A 10,796-nucleotide genomic window follows, 5' to 3' on the forward strand; every position below is an offset into this window, starting at 1 on the left:
CGTAAATAGCTAGGCGTAAGGTTAGAACTACTTAACGAGGCTAAGCTACCCGACGGTAAGCTTATCTCGTATAAGCCTCCTCCTCTCGCTTACTCTAACTATTATAGAGTGCGTACGAAACTAAGGATTATATTAGGCGTCTCGTAGTAGGGCCCGTTATTCCTAACAATAGTAGCCGCTACTCTTGCGGGACTGCTAATAAAACTCTTGCGTTCCGCTAGCGCTATACTAGCGTCTCGTATCCCTATACATATAATAGAGATGCGTTTTATAATTAGCTCGATATCCTCGGGCAGATTTAACTATAGAGCTAGTTTCGACTATAATATAGGGAGAAGGTTGTTTACCGCCTACGACTCGCTCTCGTAGTCGCTACGTCGTAAAGGCGTATCGGCTAGGTTTCGCTTACTAGCCCGATGTTTAATAGTAAAGTTAAAAGGTATAAGGAAGGTTGCCTATCTTGCCTGCCTTCCGACGAGCTGCTTTATCTTTATAAAGCCCTTAAGATTAGCGTAGTCGACAACTACGCGGGTCGTATACTAGGCGCCGTCGAGGTACGGGCGCTAATGCTTAAAGGATTCGATAACCGCTAGGAGCTCCTAGTTATAGGTCTTATAATTCGTCTCGGCTAGGACTATTTTTCGTAACTAGAAGGCAATAGGGTACTAATTCCTATCTTCGCTCTATTATAATATAATTCCTACTAAGGCAAACGTAGAGGCATCGGTCTCGATACGTAGGGGCTTCGTAGGATTATAGTATCGCAATATCGAGGCTAAGCTAAAAGTAGCCTTTAGCTAGCGGAACGCTTGCTCCTCGCTTTCGCCCTACGGGACCTACCCTAGCTTCTAGCTATTTACGGCACCTTTCGATAGGGCGGTTAGCGGTATAACGATTCGGGAGTAATTTAGAATAAACCTCCGGTAGAAGTTGTAGAATCCAAGGAAGGATTAAACCTCCTTTAGCGTTAATAGGCGAGGCTATTCGGTAATAGCGTTTACCCTACGCTAATCTATCGACACGCCTTCGGTACTAACGATAAACCCGAGAAATTCGACTTCTTTCTTCTAGAAGGAACATTTCTTTCTGTTCGTATATAAGGCGAACTTCCGGAGCCGCGTAAGGATAGCGCGTACGTCTCGTACGTAGTCCTCTCGCGTTTTGCTATAGATAAGAATATCGTTAAGGTAAACGATATAGCAAATATCAACTAGGCTAGCTAACGCCCTATTAATATATCCTTAAAACGTAGTAGGAGCATTAGTAAGCCTAAAAGGCATTACCTTGTACTCGAAGTACCCGTACCGCGTACGGAACGTAGTCTTCTACTCGTCGCCTCGCTTAATACGGATACGGTAATATGCATCCTAAAGGTCTAAGGACGTATACTATTTGGCGTCCTTAAGCCTATTAAGCGTTTCGCTAATAAGAGGCAGGGGGTAACGATTTTTAATAGTAATCTCGTTTAGCCCCCTATAATCGACGTAGAGTCTTAGACTACTATCCTTCTTTAGTACGAATAGGATCGGAGCACCCGCCTCGCTTATACTAAGCTAGATCTAATTATTATCTAAGGCCGAGCTTAGGTAATTACGAAGGTCGCTAAGCTCTCTTCTTAAAGAATAGTAGAGAGGTTTGTATAGCGGCTTCGTTCCGGGGATTAGGTCGATCGTATACTCTACGTCTTCGGGGAGCTTGCGTCTCGCTTTAGGCGTTATTATAAAGACGTCTTCGAAGTCTTTAAATTCTTCTAGCAAGGATAAACTTTTAGCGATGTCGCGGAGCTAGCGAACGCTAATCGTATATACGTATAGGGCGTTACGTATATCCTTCTAGAATTCCTATAGTTCCTATATACGTATCGAACGGCGAACGCGCTACGGCTTCGTTCCTATAGGTCTAGGCATCCGTCGAACTATCGACGATTACCTTTTAATCGCGCCTCTAAGGCCTACTAAGAATAATATTAGGGAGGGGTATCTCGAAAGCGTAGAACACTCCGGTAGTAATGCGTTCTTAGCCTATAGAGTCGGCGATCCGTAAGCGTAGATAATGCGCTCTATAGTAGTATCCTCGGTCGCCTTAGAAACTGTCGGCACTAGGCAGCACGGTATTAATAATCCGCTAAGGCTAGTATCGTAGAACGAATTCTTAAGATACTATATTAATATTAGTAGCATTATCTAATAAGCATTCGACGGACACTTCCCCTTCTTACGTAACGATTGCTCCGCGTACGCGTCCCGTAGGTACTACTACTACTAAGCTACTCGGTTGAGATTCCGCACCTATCCCTAGCTCTTAGGAGGTACCTTATCTTTTCCCTTAGCCTTTAAGTCGTTCTTCTTCTCTTTAGCGTTAGCGGCTACCTTACGTACCGTAGGGTTGTCGTCTTTCTAGAGATAGCGGTTTAGGTACGCGTTCTTATAATAGCCTTTCTAGCGATAGCTATAACATTCGACCTTACTAATATTATACCCGCCTTATAAGTTATCGCCCTTCGTATGCTTTCCGCCTACGCTACGGTCGCGATTTAACTACTGCTTACAGGCCTAACTATTAGATCGACGCTTCTTGCCTTTACTACCTCCGGTTTTATCGTAGTTACGATCCTTGCGTTTACTAGACGGCTTGTTAGGGGTCTCGATACGCGTCGCAAGCTCTACGAGTTCGTAACGCGTCGTTAGTACCGTATAGTATTTAATAATCGCGCTACGAATCGCCGGCTAGAGTTTAACGAGGAGATAGCGGATCCTATACTCCTCGCTATAGTCGCTAAGTTAATCTTCAAGCACTGCGAGCTTAAGGGCAAAGCTTTAGACTAACTGTCCCTTACGCTAACGGGCCGCCTTATACTCGAGGGTTACGTCTAGCATACGGTTTATAGGGTCCCTAACGCAGTCCCGACAGAAGGTTTTAAAGTCCTAGTAAGTGTAATTTTATAGGTCCTTAAGGCTATTTTTATTATACTATCGCTCCTACGCATCGCCTACGAGGTATATAATACTATAAAGCACCTTGCTTTCGTCCGTATAATAGGTAGCCCCGGATAGTATAAAGGTAATAGAAAGTTCTCTAAGGAATCGCCTCGACTCCTTAATCGTATCGCCTTTAAAGGGCTTAAGTTCCTTTAGGCGAGGCTTAATAGCCGCAAGACTAGCGACTACGTAGCTTATACTAGGTATAGTAGCTACGCTTAGCGCATTTCCGGAAAGAGGTAGTCGATACGAGACAGATTTAGCTTTCTAAGATTTAGGCCTCTAAATCGACTCGTTAGCTAATTCTTCCTCGTCCTCGTCCTCGTCTAGAGGTAAGGTCCTCGTAGGACCCTCGCTAGCAGTACCGCTACTCGGAGCTAGCGCATCGCCTACGTCCCTAAGGGTACGAAGACGCGCATTCTCTCGCTTAGCTTCTTAAGCCTAGACTTCTAGCCTAAGTACTTCTTGCTTAGCTAGAAATCGTTCGAGCTATAGGTAGATCGCTTCCCGGCGCACCTAATATTCGGCCTCGTATTATTGTGTCGCCGCGTCGTTTTCTAATACTATCGGCGCTCCTAGGGTATTATTCTACGCGTTTCCCGCGCCCGGCGCGTTCGGATCGCTTACGTTTATCTTTTAGGGTTCTATAGGCCGCTATAAAGGGTAGACGGTTTAGAACTATAAGAAAATAGGTATATAGCAACGTATAGAATACCCTCTACTAATCGCCGTAGTAGAAAGTAGAACTAAACCGTACCTTTCTTAGAATAGGGCAGAGCGACTACTATTAACTAGGCCTAGTACGGATAGTATATCTACTATACCGGATACCGAGTATATCCGTACGAGTAATCGAGCATTACGCGTATACGCTAAGCAAGCTTATCGCTAGCGCGGCTGCATCGTACTGCACGTAATAATATTATATAATTATTATATAGGCTTACTAAGGTAGGACAGGAGACTTTACTTGCTTAGGTTCTTACAATCTCTATAAAATAGGCGTTAGGCCGGTCTTTAAGGAAGCCGCGTAAGAAGTCACGTTCTTACTAAAAAAGGATAGCCTTATTACTACGCTTTAGTCCGCTAGTATACTTAGTATATAACGCTCCGAAGATACGGTATTTCTCTTAATATCTATATACCGATCTAATAGTTATTAGTAACTTTATAAAGGTATAAACCTGCTTAGTAGTCCAACCCTTTGTAAATAGGTTTATTAGCTAGCCTTGCTAGTCGAGGTTTATACGAGCGGACTTAACTATTGCGGCGTAGCGGTAGTAATAATAACAATAATACCTCGGAAGGGTCTATACTACTAAAATACCGACGATACGATATCTACGATATACTAGAGGATTCTACACATCAGAAGGAGGAGAAATAATTGAAAAACCACCAAAATAGCGGTATGGTTCCTCTCTCGGAGGTGCAGGGTTCTCCCCGCACCGGTACTGACAGGTTTTAGGTAAACGATAGTATCGCCAGGCTTCGGCCGATTGAGAGATGTTGAACTTCGCATTGAGCTCCGATTGAGCATTGCACCTTCATAACATGGCTTTTGCGCCGCTGCTACGGCAGGTCAGTATGTCCAGTCAAATCATATCGTACATCACTGACTGGATGTAGCATGTTCTGCCCCTAGCTGGCCTCACAACCGCCCTCGTCGTCCTGCCGAAACGCAATGCCTATGCAGAAGAGCCCATTTCAGACCCTCTCAAGGACATTGTATGCGCGCATGTGCTCTGCGTATTGTAAGACTCTTTACTGATTCTCCTCAGCGACGAAAGCCAATCTACGAATCGCCCTCAGAAGAGCTCGCGCGCAAAGTAGCCATTACTACACCTCCCCCAGCCTCCGGCATAACCGAAAAGCCCCAAGAAGAGAAAGAGCAACGACGAAGAGGCCCGACACCAACGGATAGACTCGCTGAGCAGATCAAAGGCTCGCGATTAGCTCTCCATGGATATGCTGTCAAGGCAGAGGATGCGGTCAACAAGGGCATGAACCGCTTCATGGATGCCGAGCACTCCTTTACCCAGACTATCGCCTCGCTCGCGCCTCCGAAAGAGAGCAACGAAAAACTCCTCCCCGGCGGCATTTACGTTCTCGTCGCAGCCATGGCAGGATCGATAATCAGCAGAAACCGAAATATCCTTCTCAGATTTTCGACGCCCTTAATCACCGGCGTAGTCGCAGCCCATTACGTGATACCCCGAACAACAGAAAATGTCGGAAACCTCATTTGGCACTACGAGAAGAAGTTCCCAGTTGTAGCAGACAACCACACCAGAGTACGGGATGGCATCAAGCATTTCATTGAGACTGGCAAGGCGCATAGCCAGATGGGATTGGCCATGGCACAGGACAAGGTGCAGGAGGCGAGAGAAAGCGTGCAGGACTGGGTGAAGAAGGGCAAATGAATGTATAGATGAGCGAAGATGCATGCGGTGCTAGCCTTCGTGAGTGCAGAAGCTGTCGTAATTCAGCCTCACGCATAGAAAGCTCCCAGCTCCCAGCTCCCAGCTCCCAGCTCCCTAAATTGCTAAGCTGAATGACGTAAGCGCACTGCCATTGCAGAAGGGCGCGAGCTTCTCACGTCGATATAGACAATACATGTACTGCTTGCCGGACATGCATTAAGAGCTTGCAAGCACATACTGACGCCTTCCTCAACCGCAGCTCGCAGGCAAGTGAAGGAAGATCAAAACTTCAAGGCAACGCCGGAGGCCTTTAACGAGCGACGCAATCAAGATGCCGAAGATCAAAGCAGTTCTGTTCGACTTCGTGGGTACTTGCCTTGATTGGTAAGTACGATATGAGCTGATCTGAAAAGTCGTAGTCGCACCGAGTCAGTTCGTGGACTCCGATTCAAATTAGAGAGTGCCATTAACACTGACGGGTGTTTGCTGAGAGTTGCTGAAAGTTGACATTTGAGTAGGCATGCCACGATCGTCGAAGCCATGCCTCAATCAATACCACATGAGACGGGAAGTCAGCTTGCTCTGGACTGGCGTCACACATATTTCAAGTACAACGAAGAACGACGACAGAAAGGCTTACCTCCCGAGGATATCGATACTAGTCATCGAAACACCTTACCTCTTGCAATCAACAACGGCACTTTCGAAGCGGCCCAACTCAACAAGGCTCTGGCTCCTGCTGCCATCGATCGACTGATCCAAGCCTGGCACGAACAGAAAGCATGGCCAGACACAAAGCCTGCGATCGAAGCTCTCAAGCAGAAAGGCTATGAAGTCTTCGTCCATGCAAATGGAACGACAAGACTACAGCTAGGTCATTCTCCCTCCCTTCAGCAAAGTCACGCATCCTACTCACATGTCCTCCAGACCTCTGCCGCGCCTCCTCCCTCCAATTCCACAACCTCTTCTCCTCGCAACTTCTCGGCTACATAAAACCCGATCCCAAGAGCTACTACCGACTTCTCGAACTCCTCAAATTAGAGCCTGAGGAATGTGCTATGGTTGCCGCACATGGGTATGATACTCGCGGTGCTAAGGAAGTTGGGATGAAGACGATTTATATTGATCGTGTTACTGATGATGTTGATCAAGATAAGGAGGGATTTAGGCAGGAGTTTGATTTGTATTTGGAGGGGATGAGCGGGTTGGTCGAGGGGGTTGAGGGGATGGGATAGGTGAGCTTACAAGAATGCTCTGACGACCGTCTCGGCTTTCTACGTGCTTTGCGCAGCACAAGGGCTGGGCCCTGAGCCGCTTAGGCCGGATGTCGAAGTTTGAAGGGATGTTGTCAGCACAAAGGTGAGTTTGTCGGCCTGATGAGCTCTTTGACGCATCACATCTACCAGCTTCAATGGTACTGACGTTTCCCCGTGAAGCAAACTTGCATACCGCGACGACAGCAACTATTAAAGCCGTGGAGCTGCGGTCTCGCCTACTTTTCTTCCCGCTTCACATCATTCTGACCTAACGGAAGCTGAAAAGTATCTCCATCCGGACTGCATACTGGGACTTCATAACTCAGCAACTGGGACCGGTACCATCTTGATGTCGAAGAGAGGCGAGCATTACGTCTCGGGCCCAGGCACTCTCACGGTGTGCGGTACGTGGGTGAACAGCGAGATATCTATACCAGAGGAAGATCAGACCAACGACTCGGAACTCACCGCTGGGACTGCAAAAGCGGATTCAGTTGAGGCATCTCGTGAATACGTGACAGATGCTACCTTCACAATCTACTCAGTTATCACATGCAACCAAAATTCGAAAAGCATGTGCAAAAGATCCATTCGCAGGCCCTGAGTCATGTGAGTGAAGCTGGAAGTGCTTGTGCTATACGGATCCGGACATCATGTGCTATTGCGGCTATTTGAGGTATACATCTACACAATCTTGTTATATTCTTCTTAAACCATCAATTATTGCAATCACCAACTAACATAACCACCTACTAACAACCAAAATGTCTATATACCGCCGCCGCCTCCTAGCTTTAATAGCCGCCCTCGACCTCGATATCGAAGACTATACTAATACTATAGTCACAGAAATTATTAGCTAACCATCCGAAGACTTCTACCGCTGCTTCGTCTCCTTCGGCTCGCCGTATAAAAACTGGCGCGGCTTCATTAATATCCTAGTCAGCAAGTTTCCTACTACCATCCCCTAGCAATGGGCTAAAATACAGGAAGAAGACACTAACGATGAGCCCAAAGCACTCGAACTCGAGCGACCAAGACTAAAGGGTAACGCTACATTTGGAAATCGGATCTCGAGGGAGGTGAGGGAGGATTATATCGTAGCTCTGACTGTGAAGATCAAGGGGGAGGGTTGTCATAGTGACGTTAGGATTCCGAAGGGGGATGGGAAGTAGGAGAAAATTTTGAAGGAGGCGAGGGAGAATGTGGCGCCGGAGTGCGGTTAGTGGGGATAGGGATGGAGGCTTGGGTTGATTTCATAGATAGAAGAGAGTGCGGAGGAGTTGAAGAGCCTTGAGGCTATAGAGGTCTTGCGAACTCATCGAGGCCTTGGTTCTGTATGTGCATTTAGATGGGACAAAGGAATTTTGGGTGATGTTTCCAATAGAAGTGTAGTATCACTTGCCTATCTCTATAGGTTATAAGGTTGCGAGGTGCTAATTATCCGACCGTAATAGCTTATAGGTTGAGTAAGGTTGGAAAGCTAGGAGAACAAAGGCGACGATGTCAAGGAGTTTTGGGTTATGTTTCTTATAGAATTATAGTATCACTTGCCTATCTCTATAGGTTGTAAGGTTGCGAGGTGCTAAGCATCCGACAGTAACAGCCTGTATATGGATCAAGTTTGGAAAAGCTGGGAGAACAAAGGCGACGATGTCAAGGAATTTCGGGTAATGTTTCTTATAGCATTATGGTATCACTTGCCCATCTCTTTAGGTTATGAGGTTGTGAGGTGCTAAGTATCCGTCCGTAACAGTTTGTACGTAGATCAGGTCTGCTGGGAGAACAAAGGCGACTATGTAAGCGTTCCTTTCAGTCTGCTTTGTTCACCTGTTTCTATCAGTCTCCACAGCACTGAGATGTCTCAGGTAGCACATCGAGCTACTCCTACATCCATAAATATTTCAGCATCGGAGTCACGAATCTATCTTCTACTCACGCTAAACTTCAACTCTATACCTTCCTCTAAAACTGTATATACTCAGCTACGCAAGCGAAATTCAGCATAAAGCATTGTCTCGCGATGAAGTTCGTGATGCAAGTGAAGGGCTGCCCTTCACGAGATAATTCACGAGATGGTGACATTCACGAGCTGGGAAAGTGAACGTTGCGAACACGATTCTGTTTATAAGACTTTTTTTTCTTTTCTCATGATGACTTCCATCTCTCACCACTGCTCATTCGCACTCGAGTCGACGAACAGTACCCAAGAAAGCGTTCCGCGATCGAACAGCCTATACCATCAGCGACCCAAGAGCCCACCTACAACAAGGTCAAGATGTTCACAACCAGGAAAGGCTCGGAGAACTGGAAATGGCAATCGAAAGAGGAGCAAAACCAGCGCGAGGCGAATTTTCTGAAGGACAGAGAGCCCAAGCTGACAAAACGCCGCTCTTTGTACCGCCAGGAGTCGGACATCAAACCCATCGCATCTGAGCAGCAAACACCACAAACTGATGATGAGGATGTCGAGGCACGTCCGAAGGCCGTCATCCGTATTCCAAGTCGGAGATCGCGAGAAGCTCCAGCCGCGAAGAGCGAGAGACAGGAGATGCGTCCTCGCTTCGTCGAACACACCCAGAATGAGCCAAATGGAGACGTCGAAATGACGGACAATAATGGCCCTTCGAACCAGGACTTGTACATCCAGTCTCTCCTCCACGAGCTGAGAACCCGTGACGAAGAAGTCAAGCAGCTTCAGCAAGAGCACGAGCAACAAAAGCAGGCAATCCAGGAGCTCACCACATCAAACGCCCAGCGCTCCATGAACGCCAGCGCTGACGTTCAAAATCGCAACATCATCCTCAAGGCGAAAAACGCAGATCTTCAGAAGAGACTCCAGACCTCAGAGAAGCGTAACATGGAGCTCGAAGAAGAGAATCTAGGCCTTCGCGCAGCTTACGATGCGCTTCTCACCTCTGTTCCTAGTCGAGGCGGAGTCCCGAATCATGAAGCGATGCTGGAAGCGGTCCATGCCACGACATCTGCTCAGAATGCGCCTAACCCGCAGCCTCGCAAATGCCAAGGTTTTCAAGGCATTGTTAAACACACCGAGACATACGTCTGCCAAAACCCTAAGCATCCAGCGACCTACGACAGCGTCTCATGCACGGCATGTACCAATATGGCTGTCACGATCGGTAATGCTAAAGGCAGAGAGGTCGCACGGAGCGGCGGTGTCGTTGTGACGATCTGTCAGCGCTGCTGCTGGGAGAATGGAGAGCACTTGAAAGAGGAGTGCGAGTGTCTCTCTAGCAAGCGCTGCATTCTGTGCATGACCGATCTCTTGAATAAGATGGCGGAGGATGCAAATGATATGGAAGGTATGGACTTGGAGAAATGCTCGCACTGCCGTAAGCAGGGTATGGCTCAGGAGGATAGAGTCAAGATTTGTGTGACTTGTCGTGGGCGACGGGAGTAATGGTTGAAGTGGCGACAGGATTGGGATCGCGGCGGACTCAGCAGAAGAGATGCTGAGTGACCGGATATGAGCATTGACTTCGAAAGGCGCAGGTCAACGGGCTTCTCGGGTAGCAGAGCTGAGATTTAGTCTCGCTTCGCTTAATAGATTCGAGTAACCGCTGGATAGAATCAGCCATAAGAAAATGCATACCACGAGTTGCTAACGCTCCGAACCTGACCTGAGTACTTGTCGGGTGATATTTCGTGCATCGATCCTGATCAAGCCGCCATCAAAGACTTCTTCAGCGGTGCTACGACTTGAATCGTCGTCTCTCTCACTCCGCTTCCCAGAAAGCCATCTTCTCTTCCGGTTGTGGCATCTTCGTCTCTTGGCCGGTCACGCGCCTCCCACCCCTTCAAGACTTCACGGCATCTAATGAGTTTAACATGCTCATCTCCGAATAAATCGCTGTTCGCCCATGAGATCGATCGCAGGCCGTTTATGCACCGTTTCCCACAACTTTCGGGCCAGATAGTACATCGCATCCAAAGAGAACGGATGCTCTTCTCCCACCCAAGTCTGCCAACACTCCTTCAAAACTTCTGTGTGAATCTCTTCAGCTCAATCATCACGTTTCATATGCCAGTATATGACGGTGAGTGCATCGAGGGTCTTCAGATTGTCCAGATGATCTTCTGCGAAATGCTGGCAACACCGCTTAAAGCCTTCTGTCTGC

General features: G+C 47.4%; 3 protein-coding genes across 3 annotated transcripts; all 3 read left to right on the top strand.

Moving 5' to 3' along the window:
• Positions 1–4,486: 4,486 nt before the first annotated feature.
• On the top strand, positions 4,487–5,479 carry MYCFIDRAFT_87187 (uncharacterized protein). The gene is made up of 3 exons (XM_007933356.1): positions 4,487–4,559; positions 4,608–4,706; positions 4,760–5,479. Exons 1-3 carry the CDS (start codon positions 4,533–4,535, stop codon positions 5,399–5,401), a joined length of 768 nt encoding a protein of 255 aa, XP_007931547.1. The 5' UTR covers positions 4,487–4,532; the 3' UTR covers positions 5,402–5,479.
• A 253-nt stretch (positions 5,480–5,732) lies between these two features.
• On the top strand, positions 5,733–7,367 carry MYCFIDRAFT_87189 (uncharacterized protein; the record flags this gene model as incomplete). The annotated part of the gene is made up of 4 exons (XM_007933357.1): positions 5,733–5,785; positions 5,920–6,275; positions 6,329–6,760; positions 6,838–7,367. 3 exons carry the CDS (start codon positions 5,733–5,735, stop codon positions 6,634–6,636), a joined length of 717 nt encoding a protein of 238 aa, XP_007931548.1. The 3' UTR covers positions 6,637–6,760; positions 6,838–7,367.
• Positions 7,368–8,935: 1,568 nt separating this feature from the next.
• Positions 8,936–10,381, top strand: MYCFIDRAFT_79040 (uncharacterized protein; the record flags this gene model as incomplete). Its single annotated transcript, XM_007933358.1, has 2 exons — positions 8,936–9,980; positions 10,344–10,381. 2 exons carry the CDS (start codon positions 8,936–8,938, stop codon positions 10,379–10,381), a joined length of 1,083 nt encoding a protein of 360 aa, XP_007931549.1.
• Between the last annotated feature and the right edge of the window lie 415 nt (positions 10,382–10,796).

The sequence above is a fragment of the Pseudocercospora fijiensis genome, assembly GCF_000340215.1.
Source record: "Pseudocercospora fijiensis CIRAD86 unplaced genomic scaffold MYCFIscaffold_10, whole genome shotgun sequence".
NCBI classification, from domain to species: Eukaryota; Fungi; Ascomycota; class Dothideomycetes; order Mycosphaerellales; family Mycosphaerellaceae; genus Pseudocercospora; species Pseudocercospora fijiensis.

Bases quoted from the DNA above. Each gene is read 5' to 3' on its own strand.
- MYCFIDRAFT_87187 (XM_007933356.1), top strand. From the start codon at position 4,533: ATGGCTTTTGCGCCGCTGCTACGGCAG. The intron at 4,560-4,607 runs GTCAGTATGTCC...GACTGGATGTAG, and splicing joins TTGCGCCGCTGCTACGGCAG to CATGTTCTGCCCCTAGCTGG. The intron at 4,707-4,759 runs GTATGCGCGCAT...GATTCTCCTCAG, and splicing joins CAGACCCTCTCAAGGACATT to CGACGAAAGCCAATCTACGA.